The 17,816-nt window shown below is 42.6% G+C and overlaps 1 protein-coding gene across 2 annotated transcripts in view; it reads left to right on the top strand.

The window, feature by feature from the left end:
- PLXNA2 (plexin A2) overlaps nucleotides 1-17,816 on the top strand; it is a 398,232-nt gene that overhangs the window by 268,042 nt on the left and 112,374 nt on the right. The window contains exon 5 of one of the 2 annotated variants that reach the window (XM_063955326.1): nucleotides 17,067-17,203. The exons of the other annotated variant lie outside the window; for it this stretch is intronic. Coding sequence (XP_063811396.1) covers nucleotides 17,067-17,105 — 39 coding nt within the window. The 3' untranslated portion in view covers nucleotides 17,106-17,203. Of the gene's footprint in view, nucleotides 1-17,066; nucleotides 17,204-17,816 lie in introns of those variants that run through there. 2 annotated transcript variants of the gene reach the window in all.

Genomic DNA, 17,816 nt, shown 5'->3' with positions numbered 1-17,816 from the left:
GCTATAGCCAAGGGCTCTAATGCTGTTGCAAATAAGGGGGACAGTGGACATCCCTGCCCTATCCCTCTCTGTTTTGAAAAAGGGCTACAGTAATATCCATTGTTCGACACTTCTGTGGGGGGTGAGATGTATAATGAGCCTTATTCAGACCTGATCACAGCAGCAAAATTGTTCTCCAATGGGCAAAACCATGTGCACTGCAGGGGGAGCAGATATAACATGTGCAGGGAGAGTTAGATTTGGGTGGGGTGTGTTTAAACGGAAACTAAATTGCAGTGTAAAAATAAAGCAGATAATATTTACCATGCACAGAAACAATATAACCCACCCAAATCTAATTCTCTCTGCACATGTTATATCTGCCCCCCCCCCTGCAGTGCACATGGTTTTGCCCATTAGAGAGCAATTTTGCTGCTGCGATCAGGTCTGAATTAGTGCACAATATTTGTAAAGCTTTTATGAAGGCAGCCGGGAAGTCAAAATGCTTCATTACGTCATACAGAAGACTCCCAAGTGATGAAGATGAGCGCCTTGAGATGTCTGTTCCCCCTGTTGAGGCATACATTTGATTGTGGAAAGGACATTGCATACCAGGGGTGGATTAAGAGAGGAGGGGGCCAATGTGCAGGCTCCTTGCGGGTCCCCTCCTCGCTGTCTGTGGCTGCAGCACTGTAGACTCTGGCTTTGTGCCAGAGTCTATTGTGCATATGCTGGTCTCCAGGAAAATGGTGCCCATGTCTTATTCTCTGGTACATATTCACTGCGCATACGCAGATTACCAGGATAATGGCTGCTGCACAATTTCCCTTGTGATTTATGTCACCAGTGCCGGTCACCGGAGGGGTAAGTATAATTATATGGGTGCAGGTTGTGTGGTGTGTGAGCCCCTCTAGACCCTGCGGCCTGTGTGCACCGTACACCCTGCACCCATTATAGAGATGCCAGTGTGTCATACATTGACCACTGAGTGGTGTCTACGCCAGATACATCCAGATTGATCTGAATATATTATTGAAGGTAGCACTTTTTACAGTCTATCAGCTATATATTTTGTTAAAATCTTGTAGTCTACATTGAGCAGTGAAATTGGACTGTACAATCCAGGGTCACTAAGATCACAGCCAGCACTTCAATATGGCAGAATTAAAATAGCTAGGGAACAATTTGTGGTCTAGAATATAATTATAGACAGCGCTGAGTGTAGGGCAAATCCTGGGGTATGGCAGGCAGTAGAAATCCACAGTACAGCCACCTGGGCATGGAGATTTAGCTGGATTTACATGCTGAATAGCTAATCTGCCTTTCTGTTCAGATGAACTCATCATTTATACTTGCATTGAAATGATACTGCATCTCTAGATTCGCCAGTCACTCTAACGTGTGTTTTTTGCCCTAATTTGTAGCAGATATGGTTGTGGCGTGCCTGGAAAGTTTCTCTATGTTGGCTTAGGTAGCCTAGGGATAAATTGAGTATGTAACTTTGGGTGCTTATTTCTTTGGCAAAAAAAAAAAACCATGAGATCATCTAGAAGAACCATCAAGATCAGATAACGTAATAAAATATCTAGACAAACACAGAGTGCTGCTTTCGAGTCTGCTGCTTTATAAATGACTGTCATCTCCAGCAGCGAGAGATTTGCATTTGGTCCATTTTTCACACCTAAGAAGTTTTGGTGCTTCTTATCTGTCTTTTTTTCCCTCTGGCCTTGCACTCGGAAATATAAAGATTAGATGCTTTAAAGAGATTCATTCTTCACGCCCTTGGTCAAGATGCATAATTGGATTTGCGAGCCAAAAGAATTGGCAGGTTCCCTGGTGCCTGTTATGGATCAGTCCATTCTGTGACAAAAGTGTACCAAGGACAGAGGCATGTTTAATAGGCTTCATAAAACCCACACGCAAGGCAGGATGCCTTAAGTGCTGATTTTTTATTATTTTGTTTTTAAATATTTTCTCTTAGAGCAAAGGTTATTAAAGTTGTTTACTTGTGCTTTATCTGAGTATTTTGTAGTTACAAATAATCAAAATAAATACCAAGTATAGGATCTATTGTCTTGAATGCTTGGGACTAAGGGCTAAAATGTATGAATCCAAAGCATGTTTGCCACTGGCTTCTAAAGGTCAGTGATGCTAAATAGAGAACAAGGCATGGTTTGTATTAAGCCCTAAGTATTTTCCACGTGAGGGCTTTTTCTAGAATATGAAGCTAAATATAAAAGAATACAATTACTATTTAGCATTTAAATGAAATATATGAAATTAGCTTTCCAATGACCAGTGTATTTCCCACACTGTGTCAGACCCCCTCCTCCTCATCCAGTCATTTAGCAGTGCTCCTGCTAGTGATTATAGAAGGAGGTATTTGCTGATCATCTCTGTGTGTGATGTAATCAGTAGACAGAAGCAATACACAGAAAATCTGCGCCAATGCCCAACTTTGCATGGCCCTCAGTTGTGGCGACACAACACAACTGAACAGTGCCCACTAGAAAAAAGTGAAAGCCTAGTTACTCGTCTTCATTCGTAAGCAGTGGCAGCACCAACATCTTCCCCTCCTAAACCTTGCTGGCCAGGACTCACTGGCAATAGGTGTGGCTCCCCTATTTGAATTTTGGACTGCACTGCAGCCCCTCCTCTTGAGCCGCCACTGATCATAAGTGAAGGCGTGATTGTCCTGTATTTTACTGTACATTGTACATACTTGCCAGCACTTATTTTATTACACATGCATAGTGCGAAAACATACAAATAGGTGGACGTTAAACTGCGAATGAGATAACGGGTTGAGATTAATGAATATACTTGATTACAAGCACTTTGGAAAGGTTGTATGTGGTAAACAAATCAACACTATGGGGGTAATTCAGATCTGATCGCTGCTGTGCATTTTCGTACAGCGGGTGATCAGATCCGAACTGCACATGCATATGCACCGCAATGCAATGCGCAGGCGCGCCGGATGGCTGCAAAGGAGATCGCTGGTCTGCGACGGGTTTGTGCGATGAATCCATTCGCACGGGTCTTAGCAAGGAGATTGACAGGAAGAAGGCAGTTGTGGGTGGCAGCTGACTGTTTTCAGGGAGTGTCTGGAAAAACGCAGGCGGGACCAAGCGTTTGATGGAAAGGTGTCTGACGTCAAATCTGGCGCCGGACAGGCTGATGTGATCGCAGCGGCTGAGTAAGTCATGGGCTGCGCAGAGACTGCACAAAATCAGTTTGCATGCATGTATGCGTTCGCACACTTGCACAGCGAAAATACACTCCCCCTGTAGGCGGCGACTAACTGATCACAGGACAGCAAAAATCACTGCCTAGTGATCAGATCTGAATTATCCTCTATATACTGGCACTGAGTGTTGTTGTTGTTATTATTTTTATTATTATTATTATTATTATTATTATTATTATTACTGTACCTATTTATAAGGTTTCATTAATTTACAATGCAAAAATTCACATAAACCTCATATGTGGGGACTGACCCTAATTCTCAGTGGTATATGTTCAAGATACCGGCTGTGGGATCCCGTCAATCGGAATATCGACGACGGAATCCAGACAGCTGTTAAAACATCAATGATGGAATCCAGAATAGGTCAAGATCCTGATGTAGGATTCCCAAAGGTAAGTAGGGGTTAGGTTTAGGCAGTGAGGGAGGAGGGTAGGGTTAGGCACTAAGGGGAAATGTTAGGGTTAGGCTGTGGCAAGGGAGAGTTAGAGTTAGGGGGGTGAGTTTGAATACTTTCCTCGCCACTGTCAAGATCGTGACCATTGGGATGCCAGTGTCGGTAGTCTGGCCGCCGGTATCCTGTCTGCATACCAATCTCTCCTCAGTATAGGAGAAGTGAATGGCAGTGACAAGTGACATTTTGTAAACTTTGTGAATTATTTGCCTTATTCCACATCTAAGTGCAACATTTAGTACATTTTACCAGTAAAACGTGGCTTCAGGTATTCCTTAGTACTGCCCAAGCACTCCAAAAGAGAATGCATCCACCGTCATTTTACCTGATTTATTCTTAGTCTATAAATTCCACAAAACGTGTATTTACAAACCCATATTAGAATAGCATTACGCAGAAAGAGGATCCACCATAGGAACTGGATAGCCAGAACTTTAGTGGACAGCTTCCTAACAAGCTGAGAAGTGTTGCATATCTCAAGTAAAGTGAAGACATTTCATGAATTAACTGTTTTGTTTTCCATTTTTATAGTGCAAGACAGTTGTACACTGTCCCAGTACTTCCCTGTCCTTGTCATAGCTGCAACAGATGTTTTTGCTTTTATGGAAGCACTAGTGTCCAACATTTTCTCCACATTAATCCCTGGAGGCTGATATTAAACTAATATGCTAACACTGTGCTCTCTGTCTGTCATACAGAGGGGAGTGAAAGGAGGCAGTTGTTGGGGATGAGTGACAGAGTAATCAGAGAGAGGGAAATGGCCTGGAGGATGCATGATTGTATAAATTCACTAGTTTCACAGTTCCAACTTCTAAACATATATATTTCTTTATTGATTGATCACATAACAACCAATATGAAAACTTGCAGCATCATTTGAAACGGTAAGTTCACTAGTATAATTTTCTATAATCATTTATCATCAGCTTGGGTACAGTTGTAACAGCATATTTCATTCGCAGCCATCTAGGTATCTACACAGCAGCATCCTCACTTCCCTGATTGTAGTATAGGTAATGTGAAATCTGTGCTATAAAATCTTTGCTATATTTTATCTTATTCCCCACAGCCTGACTTGTCCAAGTCATCACCCGACATACACTTCCATTACTTTTTAAATACCATTCCTTCTCTAAATTCAGCTTATTTAATTTTTTATTCAGCCTTGAAATGGAACCTTTTGCTTGACCTGGTTCTCTCAGTGAAATCTTCTAGACATAGCCATGGGCCGCTCAGTCACCGCTTGCTTTTGATATACTACATACTTTGTGATTAAAGTGTGATTGCATTTTCCTGATTCAATATGTTATGTATGTTTTAATTTTTTTTTCCAGAGAATTATCTTGCTATGCTTTATATACTGGTCTGTGTTACCAAGGTTATGCAATTTCAGCAATAACATGGTATTTAGTGCAGTGTGTGTAAAACTGCAATGGTGTTCAGATGAAAACAATAATCACTAAGCCGACTTCACTCATTTTCAAAAGTGGCAAAATAAAGTAACAATTTCTACAGGATTCCAACAAACTAATCTGGGCCAGACATGTACCCAGCAATTCCGCGGGGCGAAACGAAACGTTGATCGGCAGGCTCCAATCATGAGCAATTTCTTAGGATATTTTCTAAATCCTACACTTTAAAAATCCCAGACTCGACAATTCAGATTGTTTTGGGGTCAAAATTGGCAAATCGAGGATTTCAAACATGTTGTAGGTTGCTGATGACCCGACCAAGGCATTGTCAGAATGTCAAAATTGACCCTTGTAAATGCTTGATGTATGGGCCCCTTAATACTTACAGATCCATGCAGGCATTAAACACAATCTCTACGGAGCAATCACATAGATTGGAACGGGGTGAAGAAATCAACATGGTGAAATGCTACTTTATATAGCCCAGTATAAAGCTGCCCTTTCATGCAGTGCGTTGAAGAATAGCATGGCTGATGTGTAGGCCTTTAGTTTAGTCCATTATGGGATTGGGATTGATTGGAAGTGGTTGGACTAGGAAATAATCTAAAGTGTGTATGATCGTCGCCCGTCCAATAATACTGGAGATCCCCAAAGGATGATTGAGCAAAAAGACATATTAACAGACCTGTAACTGCCATGACTTATTAAAGAAGCAAATACATCACATGATGAAGAATACTACACTATTGACATTTTTTCAGTGTAAGCAATAAAAAAAATGGTATGAAGGCTTGTAACTATAATTAGTATTCACTTCATTTCTTGAATGTTTTTACTGCAGAAATCTGAAACCTATCATACTAATGCTTCAAAGAGGATTTCTACAAGTCAAATTACTATGGGGTATATGCAATTGCGGTCGAATTCCTGAAATTGTCGAATTTCGGGAATTTTTCGCCAAAAAAAAAAAAATCGTCAATGCAATTCAGTGCTTTCCGTCAAAAAAAACAGACTTTCAAAATTCGACTTTTTGAAATTCGACTTTTGTCAAATTCGACTTTTCTGCAATGATACAAGTGCTGCAATTCGACCAAAGTGTATTCAATTCAAGTTTGGAAATTCGACAACAGTGCTTTTAGACAGTAAATTCGTAATTTTCAATCCGCCACACTTTGGAGGGTGAAACCAATAAAAAAAATTTAAAACATGTTTTTTTTGGTGTTTTGTTTTTTGGTAATAGCATATCTATTTATATTAGAAGGGATTAGGTACTTGGTTTGTCTTTTTTGGAGGCACAAGTATTATTTATATATTTTTAAAAATATATATATTTTTTTTTTATAGCTGGAACGGTAAAATCAAGGAAAAAAATGGCGTGGGGTCCCCCCTCCAAAGCATAACCAGCCTCGGGCTCTTCGAGCTGGTCCTGGTTCTAAAAATGCGGGGAAAAATTTGACAGGGGATCCCCCGTATTTTTAAAACCAGCACCGGGCTCTGCGCCTGGTGCTGGTGCAAAAAATACGGGGGACAAAAAGAGTAGGGGTCCCCCGTATTTTTTACACCAGCATCTGGCTCCACTAGCTGGACAGATAATGCCACAGCCGGGGGTCACTTTTATACAGTGCCCTGCGGCCGTGGCATTAAATATCCAACTAGTCACCCCTGGCCGGGGTACCCTGGGGGAGTGGGGACCCCTTCAATCAAGGGGTCCCCCCCAGCCACCCAAGGGCCAGGGGTGAAGCCCGAGGCTGTCCCCCCCATCCAAGGGCTGCGGATGGGAGGCTGATAGCCTTGAGAAAAATGTCAGAATATTGTTTTTTCCAGTAGTACTACAAGTCCCAGCAAGCCTCCCCGCAAGCTGGTACTTGGAGAACCACAAGTACCAGCATGCGGGAGAAAAACGGGCCCGCTGGTACCTGTAGTACTACTGGGGAAAAAATACCCAAATAAAAACAGGACACACACACCGTGACAAGTACAACTTTATTACATACTGCCGACACACACATACTTACCTATGTTGACACGCCGACTGCCACAGTCTCCGACGATCCGAGGGTACCTGTGAAAAAATTATACTCACCTTCCAGCGTCCAGAGATAAATCCACGTCCAGAGTATAATCCAGGTACTTGGCAAAATAAAAAAACGCAAAAACCCGTGCCAGCGGACTGAAAGGGGTCCCATATTGACACATGAGACCCCTTTCCCCGAATGCAGAGACCTCTCCGTGACCGCTTTTTCCGGGTTTTTCCCGTTTTTTCCCGTTTTTTTAATTCGCGGCAAAATCCGGCAAATCGGCCGTTTTTCGCCCGCGGGAATGTCGAATCCGTTTTTCATTGAATATGGTGAATTCCGGCAGCCACCTGCCGGAATTCACCTGTCGAATTGTGTCGAATTAAAAAAATGGCGATAATTTGCCGCGATTCGCCCGCAATTGCATATACCTATATATCTTTTTTTAAACTTTTTATTCAAATTTAGGATACCCATATGGTACTATCTCAGATTCGGCAGAACAGTCACAATTTGTGGGCCCTCTCCTGTCTTCCTGATTGGCTGCATTGCCCTTATCAGCTGGGCAGTCAGTCTCATGCACTGATGGATTCAAAGGGAAGGGAACATGTGTGGAGGAGTCCAGAGCGGTGAAAGCACTGTGTTCTCCCTGGTGACACGTCACCCCGACCCTGTGATGTATGGCTACACGCCCTTTTTATGTCTCTCTTACCACTCAAATCCCCCTGTTCCTCAAAACTATCCAATCTTTTTAATGTTAAATTATGTGTGACTCTAATTTATCCTTCTTATTGTGTACCCTAATTACTACTAGTACATTTTATATTCTGAACCCTGAAGGTAGCAGTACTTGTATCACTGACAGCCAGTATGACCGTTTATCCTGTTTTCCTCTTCTGCACCACATAGTAAACAGACCCCTTAATCTCTGGGCATGCCAGTAACTAAATGACAGGTAGTATGTGTAAAACAGCGTTTTTTTAATTCCAGTCCATTAGTACCTCCAACAGATCATGTTTTGTAGGATAATTACTAACCCCAAGCAAATTAACCCACTCTCCCTCCTATGATTATGACAAACCTAAAAACATAACTTGTTGGTGTCAATCAAGGGCAGGATGTGGGAAACACTTGTTTAAAAGAAGAAAACAGTATCATAAAACCTTGTTAATCCCAACTTTCGGGGGGACTGATGAAACAAATAGGTGTACGAGAATAATCTTTATCGCACGCGCACATACCCAAATGTTGTAGAGTGACCTTAAGATTGTCTTCTCTATCTGCCTTAGCTGCCGTAGCTGTGATGCCAGCTGTTTGTTTATGAAATGTGCATCACCCGTAAGAGGTTCATCTTTACATTCTGCTTGGTCTTTACTCACTGTTTAAACGCTATCACTGCAGAACATTAAAGGCATTAACACGATACTATAGAGCCATAAATCCAGACGTTCCAGAGGAGACACTTTATGATCCTTTTCCGTGCTGTCATTAACAAGCATTGCGTCTGCCGAGACAAGTGCCCTGTTGCCATAAAAAGAAAGAAGCTGGTATCAGTGTACCCAAACACATCCTCTCATCCGTAATTTAGCAATCAGAGCGTACAAGGGGCGCCTCTTTAATGAGAACTTAATTAGCAGAATAAAAGAGCACACAAGGGCATTGTGTTCCCTTAAACCTCTTTGCTTCAGTGTTCCTGCAAATATTACTTCACCTCTGTCAATAACCGGTAGAGCAAAGATTACAGTATATATATGACAAATATGATATTTCCCATTACTACTGATTCTACTGATATGTGCACAGTAAATGTCTGATTACTAGGAAAAGAAATTCTTCAAGTGATGGATTCCAGTGGCAAAAACATAAGGATTTATAGGATACATATTGATAGTGAGCACAGTCAGATTGCATTTACACCTATTTTGGTAGTTCTATACAGGTCATTTATTAATGAGGGTACATTAGCTGATATAGGAGCAGGGCCGGTTCTAGACCTTGTGGCGCCCAGGGCGAAAGTTTCCTTTTTTCCAGGAAGGATCTTTAGTATCGGTCCATGCTCACACATTCAACGGCATACGTTATTGCCGCAAAATGTTACAATATGGCAAATGGGCCCCCTAGCACTGTGCAAGCATTGATTTATAGAGCAGTGTGATCTACGGGCTTTTCCTAAACAAAACATGAACTCTATTCAATGTTTACTACTTATTTTGAGTGAAGAATTCAAAGATTCTATCCAGCGGTGACTCCTACCTAAGAATTGAGGAGGGCTGCATGGAATTCTTAATGATGACTTTACTCAGACTAATGCTGGATTTCAGCCGTGGCCAGTATGCCCATCAGTTTCCACGGATGCACATTCGTAGTAAAATAGCCACTAGGACAGCAGTTAGCAGTATGGGCTTTCTGATGGAAGCTTTTACTACTACAGGTAATCACACACTGGCAGGAGTTCCCTCCACCTGGCGTGTCTTTTCTGAGATTAGTACTAAGAGCTTCCAATAGAAAAAAGCCACGTTATTCCTCCTTAGCGAATGATGGGACGAGGCTCACTTGGGTACCGCGCCACTTCTGCATTTATTGGCTGTCTGCAACTTTATGCAAATGCCGCTACAAAGCCCTTCCCTGGTGTACTACATCCAGGTGCCCGAACGTGCAAGCACTGAGATAGCCTTTTATCAGCATCAGTAGATGATGAAATAATGATTGGTCCATCTACAAAGGCAACATCGGTTGCACCATCGAAACTTGAACCAGCCCTATGGCAGGTGCAGTTTCTCCGTCCATGTACAGCCTCTTATGTAAGCATCTGTGCACCCCATCACTTTCACTGATATGCCTGCGGCACTCCCATAACAGGCTTATAAGAGGGACCATCTCTGTGCGCTAAGCCACCTCTCAGACACTGCCCAGGAACACTCATCACTTTTACAAGACATTCCTGGTGCAATACATCTCTTCCATAACAGCTTGTTTGTGCGTATTGTCAAAGTCGAAAAATATCGTGATTCACAATGCCTTGTACTAACCCCAATGCACATGCCCGCTGCTCGTGCACCCACTCCCCCGTGCGTACGCATCCCCTCAGGTTGCGTAAGGGACGCTCCGACGTCTCCTGCGCATGGAGATGTGTATTTACGGCGGAGTTTGTGAGCGTCTAGCGAGCGACTCGATCGCTACATATTTAACCTAAATAGTGTGTTTTATAGATAGTATCTCCCTTAACAATGTCATAAAGTATGTTTAGTATAAACGGTTCTTGGACAGAGAAATTCCTCTTTGCATGATATGAAGGGCCAGATAAAGGTAGAACGGTGATGTCTAGTATCCAGCTGTAGAGTATTTTAAATGTAACATTTCGGTGTTGGTTAGGAAGAGATTGTTCGCTCCTGCGTATAGTTATGTTTAAAAGTAGTAGATTCTAGACATTTACTGTATTTACTGTTCATTATCCATGCGGCGGGAATCCTGAGGATACCTCCCACCTGAGCAGTTGGAAATAGACACAGCCCACCTGTTCGAACCCACCTATGACCTTTTGTTATAATGCGGAGACACATTCCTGTGTCCAATGAACAATGAGATTGTAGGGACCATTGTATCGTACTGTATGCTGTGTATATAAAGGCCACCATTGCTGGACCAGCACTCACTCTCTCTACAAAGGTTTTCACACTGAAGGCTGAGGGCTGGTCCAGGACGCGCTTGCGAATCATTCCCATGTGTGTAAGTTTCTCTGTAGCCATTTTGTTATTCTTTATGTACGCCATTCGTTCTCATTTTGTTATCCTTTAAGTGTTTGCCATTTTATTCTCTTTGTGTTTATTCTGTTTGCTATCGTTCGCTATTGTTCACATTTATTTCATGTTATTCTGTTTAGATATTGATGTTAGGTCTGTAGTGTATAAGCTGTAACTGTTTTTCCCCTTTTATACTAAAGTATCTTCTACGAAGGTGTTGGAACCTTACCAGGTCTTGTGTGTTTCACCAGTTATTGTATAGGGTTTCTGAGCGTCTCAATCGCTCAAACAGCTTTCATATTATCAAGGTCAATAAGCGTTACTTTGTGGTAATATTACAGAACTAAGGTTTACAGTATAAGCATACCCTTACAGTGTGTTGTTAAACAAGGTTTACAGTGTGTCATTCAGTGAGCGTCAGCGCCGCTCGTGTCTCACTCTCACGGCACAGCGTCCGCTACGCCAACAGCGTAGCAGTACAGTACTCGGGCCGCCTATAGCGTGCTCGATACCAAGCGTAAGCCCGTGAGCGTACGTGCCGCTCATGCGTCGCGCCCACGGTTTAGCATCTGCTACGCTAAGTGCGTACCCTTACGGTACTCCGTGCGCCGATTGCGTACTAGTCCATGATAAGTATATAGCTTACGTTCAAAGGTAAATAATTGACTTTATCAGTATACTCTGTGTAACACATGCACTGTAGGAGTATTTAAGGATTTTAGCTGTATCATAAAAATTGCTAAATTACAGTATGTGGACATCAGCATTGGATGCAGCACTGAATCAGGTTCCCTATCTCCCAGGCGTTAGCTAGGAGTACTAGTACAACAGATAATACTTGTTATGTCTCAATCATTTATTATTATTTATTACCAGTTATTTATATAGCACACACATGTTACACAGCTATTTACATCAGTCCCTGGCCCAGTGGTGCTTACAATCTATATTCCCTACCATGTGTATACACACGCACGCAATCATGCTAGGGTTAATCTTTGCCAGGAGCCAATTAACCTACCAGTATATTTTTGGATTGTCGGAGGAAACCAGAATACCCGGAGGAAACCCACGCGCATACGGGGAGAATATACAAACGCCACACAGTTAGGGCCACGAGGGGAATCAAAACCATGACCTCAGTTCTGCGAGGCAGTAATGCTAACAATTACACCGTCCACGCTGGCAGTGCATGAAAAGTTCATGAAAAATGCATTAGCATGTATCACTACCTGTGCCCAAAGCACTTCTTAGTTTATATGGGAATTATCCCTTAGATTTCATTGTAGTCTGTTGTATGTCTGTGCATTTCTAGGTCTTTGTGGGAGTGAAAAGGTTAAGAACTAGGCTAGAACGACTATACCTTAGTCACTCCAGTGATCAGAAGAGAGGCCAAATCCTGCATACACTAACCATCCTTGGGCTTAGAATGAGCACAGGTGGAGTCCCCTAGGTGGGATTTATCAAGGATAAATGACAGTGTCACTTGAATCTCTGTGTATGTTATTAATGAGTCCCCTGTGAGTCTGTGCTTAAGACTCTGGCTTAATAACCATTCCACAACGGTGTAGGTGTTTGCAGAATGCCTAATTACTTCAGCTTAGACTCCCAAATTATTCCAAGTGCTATAGTTGGTGCACAGGGCTTAGCTGAACACCAGGACACAATTATGTGCTATAATTAATTTGCTAAGAGGATTGGCTGGTGTTCAGGGAGGGTATGGCAGGGCAAGAAGGCTAATCATTACATGCCAACACTGTACACCTCTTAGTTTCTGGGATCTGATGCACGCACGACTCTAGAACTCTGCAGAAGTAAACATTTACTTAACTGTAATATTAGTTTTGAGACCAGAGATTTAGGTGTGATTTTAATAGACAAACAGAAATGTATGTAAAAAAGTTGTGCTGTTAAACTGTTGGCCCATGGACTGAATTGCGCTAAATGATTAGCGCTAAAGCTTTTTAGTAATCTTTGTGACCTCTTACATGGGGGGTATTCAATTAACCCCACGGCTAATCGCTGGCTAAAAGGCTATTCAATTAAATAGCCTTTTTGCCATGCCTAAAAATTGGGATTTAGGCACAGAAACCCACTGAATCTGCACAAACTGCGGAATCAATGGATTTTTCCCACTCGAAAACCTGATTTTACCATGGAGCTGTGAGGTTCTGTCAGACATCGGATATTCACGCGCGGGGTAATCCCCGCTGATTGGGTAAACCCAGCGGCTAATTGAATTTCCCCTGTGTACATCCCACAGGAGCCTAACATAAAACTTGTACACACATAGTAGAGATGAGCAAAGTTTTTAAAACTCTTATGTATTAAAATGACAGTCATGCCGCAACTTCTCTACCTCTTTCAAACCTTACCTGTCAAGGTTCCAGAGAAGGTTCTTAGGGATGCCCAGGCCTCATTTATGAAGTTTGTCTGGAATGATAAACCTCCAAGAATAGCCTTTACAGTGCTTCGGCTCCCTCGTTCTGAGGGTAGCCGGGGTTTCCCTGATGTTAAGTTTTATTACTTGGCTAGCCACCTGAGCCAAATAGTGACGTCCTTTGTACCCCGAGGCTCTATTGCCTGGGTGGACATGGCGGCCCTTTCCTTGGGGATCCGCTCATTGGCTTCGCTTTGGGGCCTGGGCAAACCGAACCAGCTCACTCTGACAAATTCCTCTCCTCTCAAATTCCATCTTTCTATCTGGATTCACTCCCCCATGAAATATAAATTGTCCTCCCCCTGCTCTCCCCTCACCCCTCTCTGGGATAATCCTGCATTTCCTGCTGGGGTTTCACATCTTCGTTTCACTCCTTGGTATGGCGCTGGGATTCATGTGGTACATGATCTCTATCTCCGAGATCACTGGATGACATTAGATGACATCAACTCTAAGTTCTCTACTCTTCCCCCCCCCCTTTTTTGAGTACTACCAGATCCGACATTTCCTATTCTCCTTACCTCAATCCGACACTCAACGGGATCCTACCCCCTTTGAATCTCTGTGCATCAAAAAACCTATCTGTAGAGGGCTAATTTCATTAATATACTCTATGCTAGTTGGGGCTTCCTCGGGTCCGCAGACTCGCCATGAACGGGAGTGGGAGAGGGACTTGGGCCCCCCGCCGGATGATGCCTGTTGGGAGGAGGTGCGAGAGGGCATAGCCAAAAGTTCTATCTCAACTCGACTCAAGGAAACATCCTATAAACTGTATTATAGATGGTATTACACCCCGGATAAATTGTCTAGGATGTTCCCTTCGACCACCCCGGTTTGCTGGCGAGGATGTGGACATCGGGGAACTCTCCTCCATATATGGTGGACCTGTCCCCGTATAGCTCACTTCTGGAATAAGGTGCTCGATTTATTGAAGTCCCTCTCTGGCCTTCCCTTAGTGTTGGACCCTTGGGTATTTTTGTTTGCACGTCCGTATCCAGATCTTGACCCGCTCCTGAATAAACTGTTTTCTCATATTGTGGTGGCCGCTAAATCCTTGATAGCCAGGAACTGGAAGTCCCCTGCTGCCCCTACTGTCTCGGCACTAAATAATTACATCCGGTTCGTTGCTAATATGGAAAGGATCACTTATTATCTGCATGACTGTCCCCACAAATTTGAACTTGTCTGGAGCCCCTGGCTGCTTAAGATGTCCCCCTCTACTTGATACTCTAACAGCCCCTCTGTTCAGGCCTTCTGGTACTATTCGCCACACAGTTCCCGGATCCTCCCTCCGTACGCCCTCCTGCCTCTCCTAGCAGTCTCTTGGTTATGGAGTAGTAATCTGTCTACATGCCTATTTGTATACTGCTATGTTTATACAATGCACACTGTTACGTTTCGTATAACTTCCTCCCCATGGCTTAGATCGGCCTGGTTTGTCTCAAGTCTATCTGTTTTGTTTTTTGTTTTTTTTCTTCTCTTTTCTCTTCTCCCCCCCCCCCCCCCCCCCATCTCTTCCTTTTCCCCTTCCCCTGTTCCTCTTTGTTTCCTTCCTCCCCGTTTGTTGTCCCCTCTTCTTGGACTCCCCTGCTTCTTAACTGTAAAATTTATACTTGAAAATCGTCTAGGAGAACTTTCTGTACTTTTTGTTGGATATCTGATAGTATTCTGTGCACCTGTCTGGCTCTCCTAGTACAAATAAAGAGTTTAAAAAAAACAAAACTCTTATTTATAACATTTGTATTTGGGCTTGGAATTTTACACATTTCAGTAGCTGAATGTGGCCTCCAGGACTTCGCACTTTGCTCCTCTCTAAATCGGCCAGGCTTAAATTCTGACAAAACACATATGAAACAAAAGATAGCCTGCAATAAAATATTAATACATTCTGAGAATTTAATCTGTGTTCCACATACTGTAGTTGAGTTTAGTTATATACAAGAATGTCATTGTCTCTCTTATGTACTGAATAAACACATTGGGTGGTATTCAAATCTTCCCGCCTCCTTTCGGCCAGCCGTCAGCTATTCAGTTGTTTTGCTGATGGGCACGTTATCATCACTGGGTGGTGAGATGAAATGCACGAAAAGTGACCCATTTGGTCCAACAGGACTTTTTTGCATCGAGCCCATTCGTAAAGTCGGGTTTAGCCGCTTTACACGGGACAAATGCATATTGCCCCATCACTTTAATGGGAGATTGAATTGAATATCGCCCATAGAATATATGTTGAATATCGCCCATAGAATATATGTTGACAGTTATTGAAGCTTCAAGAAGCTAACCCTAAAAGCCTTAATAATAGCTAATTTTCCCTATAAGACGTGAGGGCGTTTTACCTCCCTATCCTTGTCAGTTTGTTCACTTGTCGCTTTTCTCAAGGCTTAGATTCAATAGTTTTTGGGAATTCTGTGATGTCATCTAGAAGGTAAGTCTTGTAGTTAGGATTTTGTTTTTCAAGATACATTCCTCTTGGTTATGATTCATTGCTGATGACTAATGAAGCAGCTACAGTAGCCGCATATTTATTTATGGTTTGTTTATGCTATGTGTTTATGCTATGTTTGTGTTGTAGCTACTCCTCTAGTCTCAAGTGAAGAGAAAAGTGTGAAGAGTTTGGTTTGCAATAAACGTGTTTATACTGGGCCTTATTCAGGTTTATTAGCCAACCGAAAAAGCACACTAATGGGTGAAACCATGTGCACTGCAGGTGGGGCAGATGTAACATGTGCAGAGAGATTTAGATTTGGGTGTGGTGTGTTCAAACTGAAATCTTAATTGCAGTGTAGAAATTAAGCAGCCAGTATTTACCCTGCACAGAAACATTATAACCCACCCAAATCTAAATCTCTCTGCACGTGTTACATCTGCACGCAACATGATTTTGCCCAATTACCTTTTCTTGGGGATTGCTAACAAATCAGAATAACCGCCTCTGTTCTTATGCTATGTGGAATCCTGATGCTCTCCAAGGAACCAAACAGCATATGCATTATGTTATTGCATTGGCAGTTTCAAGTCCATTCCAATGAACTGCCATGTTCTGGCTATGAAACTCATGGTACAATTATTGCTCCACATCACGGGGCTTATGTTCAGTACAGTATTTCTGGATCACTTACCCATGTTTCTAAATTCCTGCTGCTACTTAAGGTGGAAATTTGTTTGGATTTGTCAGTTTTGCGATCATCTTGAATGTCTGGATTTAGTGCAGTTGGTTGATGTCTCAGTATACGTAGTGATAGCAGTCACTCAGACACACTTCATTTTCACCTGGGAACGATCTGGCCTGTAATATTGCCACCTGAGTAGACACCTTTAGTCTACTGTATGTCTTTCTATTTATGGTTTTCATAATTAGCTAAGCAAGTGCTTGTTTAAACCTTTGCCATACTGGAATAGTGTAATATTTGTTACTAGGGTAGACCTTAGATATTTACAGATGTGTCCTTGGCACTCCGTTGCTCCCGTGAGTCTGGAATGTATTTATAAGTGGGCAGCAGGTGCGTGCGTATGCACTGCTTCCGCTGTGCCGGGATTCGCATGGCAACAATATATAAGGACACATCTATACTCTTTTCATTTCCGTCTATATGTTTAGTTTACTTTATGCCTGTGGGGTAAAGGAGCGCGGTAGCATCAAGATTAAATAAATTAAGATATTTACTTTTTTTTTTAATATGAATGAATTGAAGGTGGGTTATAAGACGTATGCAAACCTTTTTTTCTCTACTTAAGGATCTCTTTGTTAACCACATTGCTGGTTCTCCCCTCAGGTGCTAAGCTCACCAGGCTACTGGGTGAGCTCACTCTGAAGCAGGCCACATAGAACTGCTCAAGTGAGAAGCAGTCTTCTCTCAAGTCAATCTCTGCCACCTTCAGTGACTGCCCCTGGGACTTGTTGATTGTCATTATAAAGCATACCTGTAGGGGTATCTGCAGCCTCTTGAACTTAAGGGGTTACTCAAATAGTATGAAGGGTATGTGGGGTATGAACACCAACTCTCCCCGAGCACAGCCGGTGAACACTGTGTCTGAGATGATGTTCCTGTGGAGGCTCTTCACTCGCAGCCTGGTGCAATTGCAGAGTTTGGGCAAGTTGAGGTTCCGCAGCAACATCACTGGAACCACCACTTTGAGGAGAAGCTTGTGCACTGGGAGGCCATCCATTTGAACCACCGAGTAGACAGACCTGTACTCCATTTTTGCCTCTTTGAATGACTGAAGCAGAGTGTGATTAACGACGGTAGCCTTGTCATTCTTGGGGTTCAGATTGGCACCCCAAATCCAGATTTGCCCCTCTTGGGGTTGATTAGGACCTAATCCTGAATCAGTTTGTAGGTATTTGTGTGAGAAACCTTTGTAAGCCAAATCCAAGTCTATAGCTCATTGAGCCTAAGAGATATTGAGAAATCAGTAAAAGCACATTTTAACTCCTTTTCACCCCCTTAGGAATATACTCCCCAAATTTTATGTTTCTATGGTACATGGATTTGGTCTGGTTATTGATGAGTCAGTCAGTTAGG

The sequence above is a fragment of the Pseudophryne corroboree genome, chromosome 2 (assembly GCF_028390025.1).
Source record: "Pseudophryne corroboree isolate aPseCor3 chromosome 2, aPseCor3.hap2, whole genome shotgun sequence".
Taxonomy (NCBI): domain Eukaryota; kingdom Metazoa; phylum Chordata; class Amphibia; order Anura; family Myobatrachidae; genus Pseudophryne; species Pseudophryne corroboree.
This window is presented reverse-complemented; position numbering and strand designations above follow the sequence as displayed.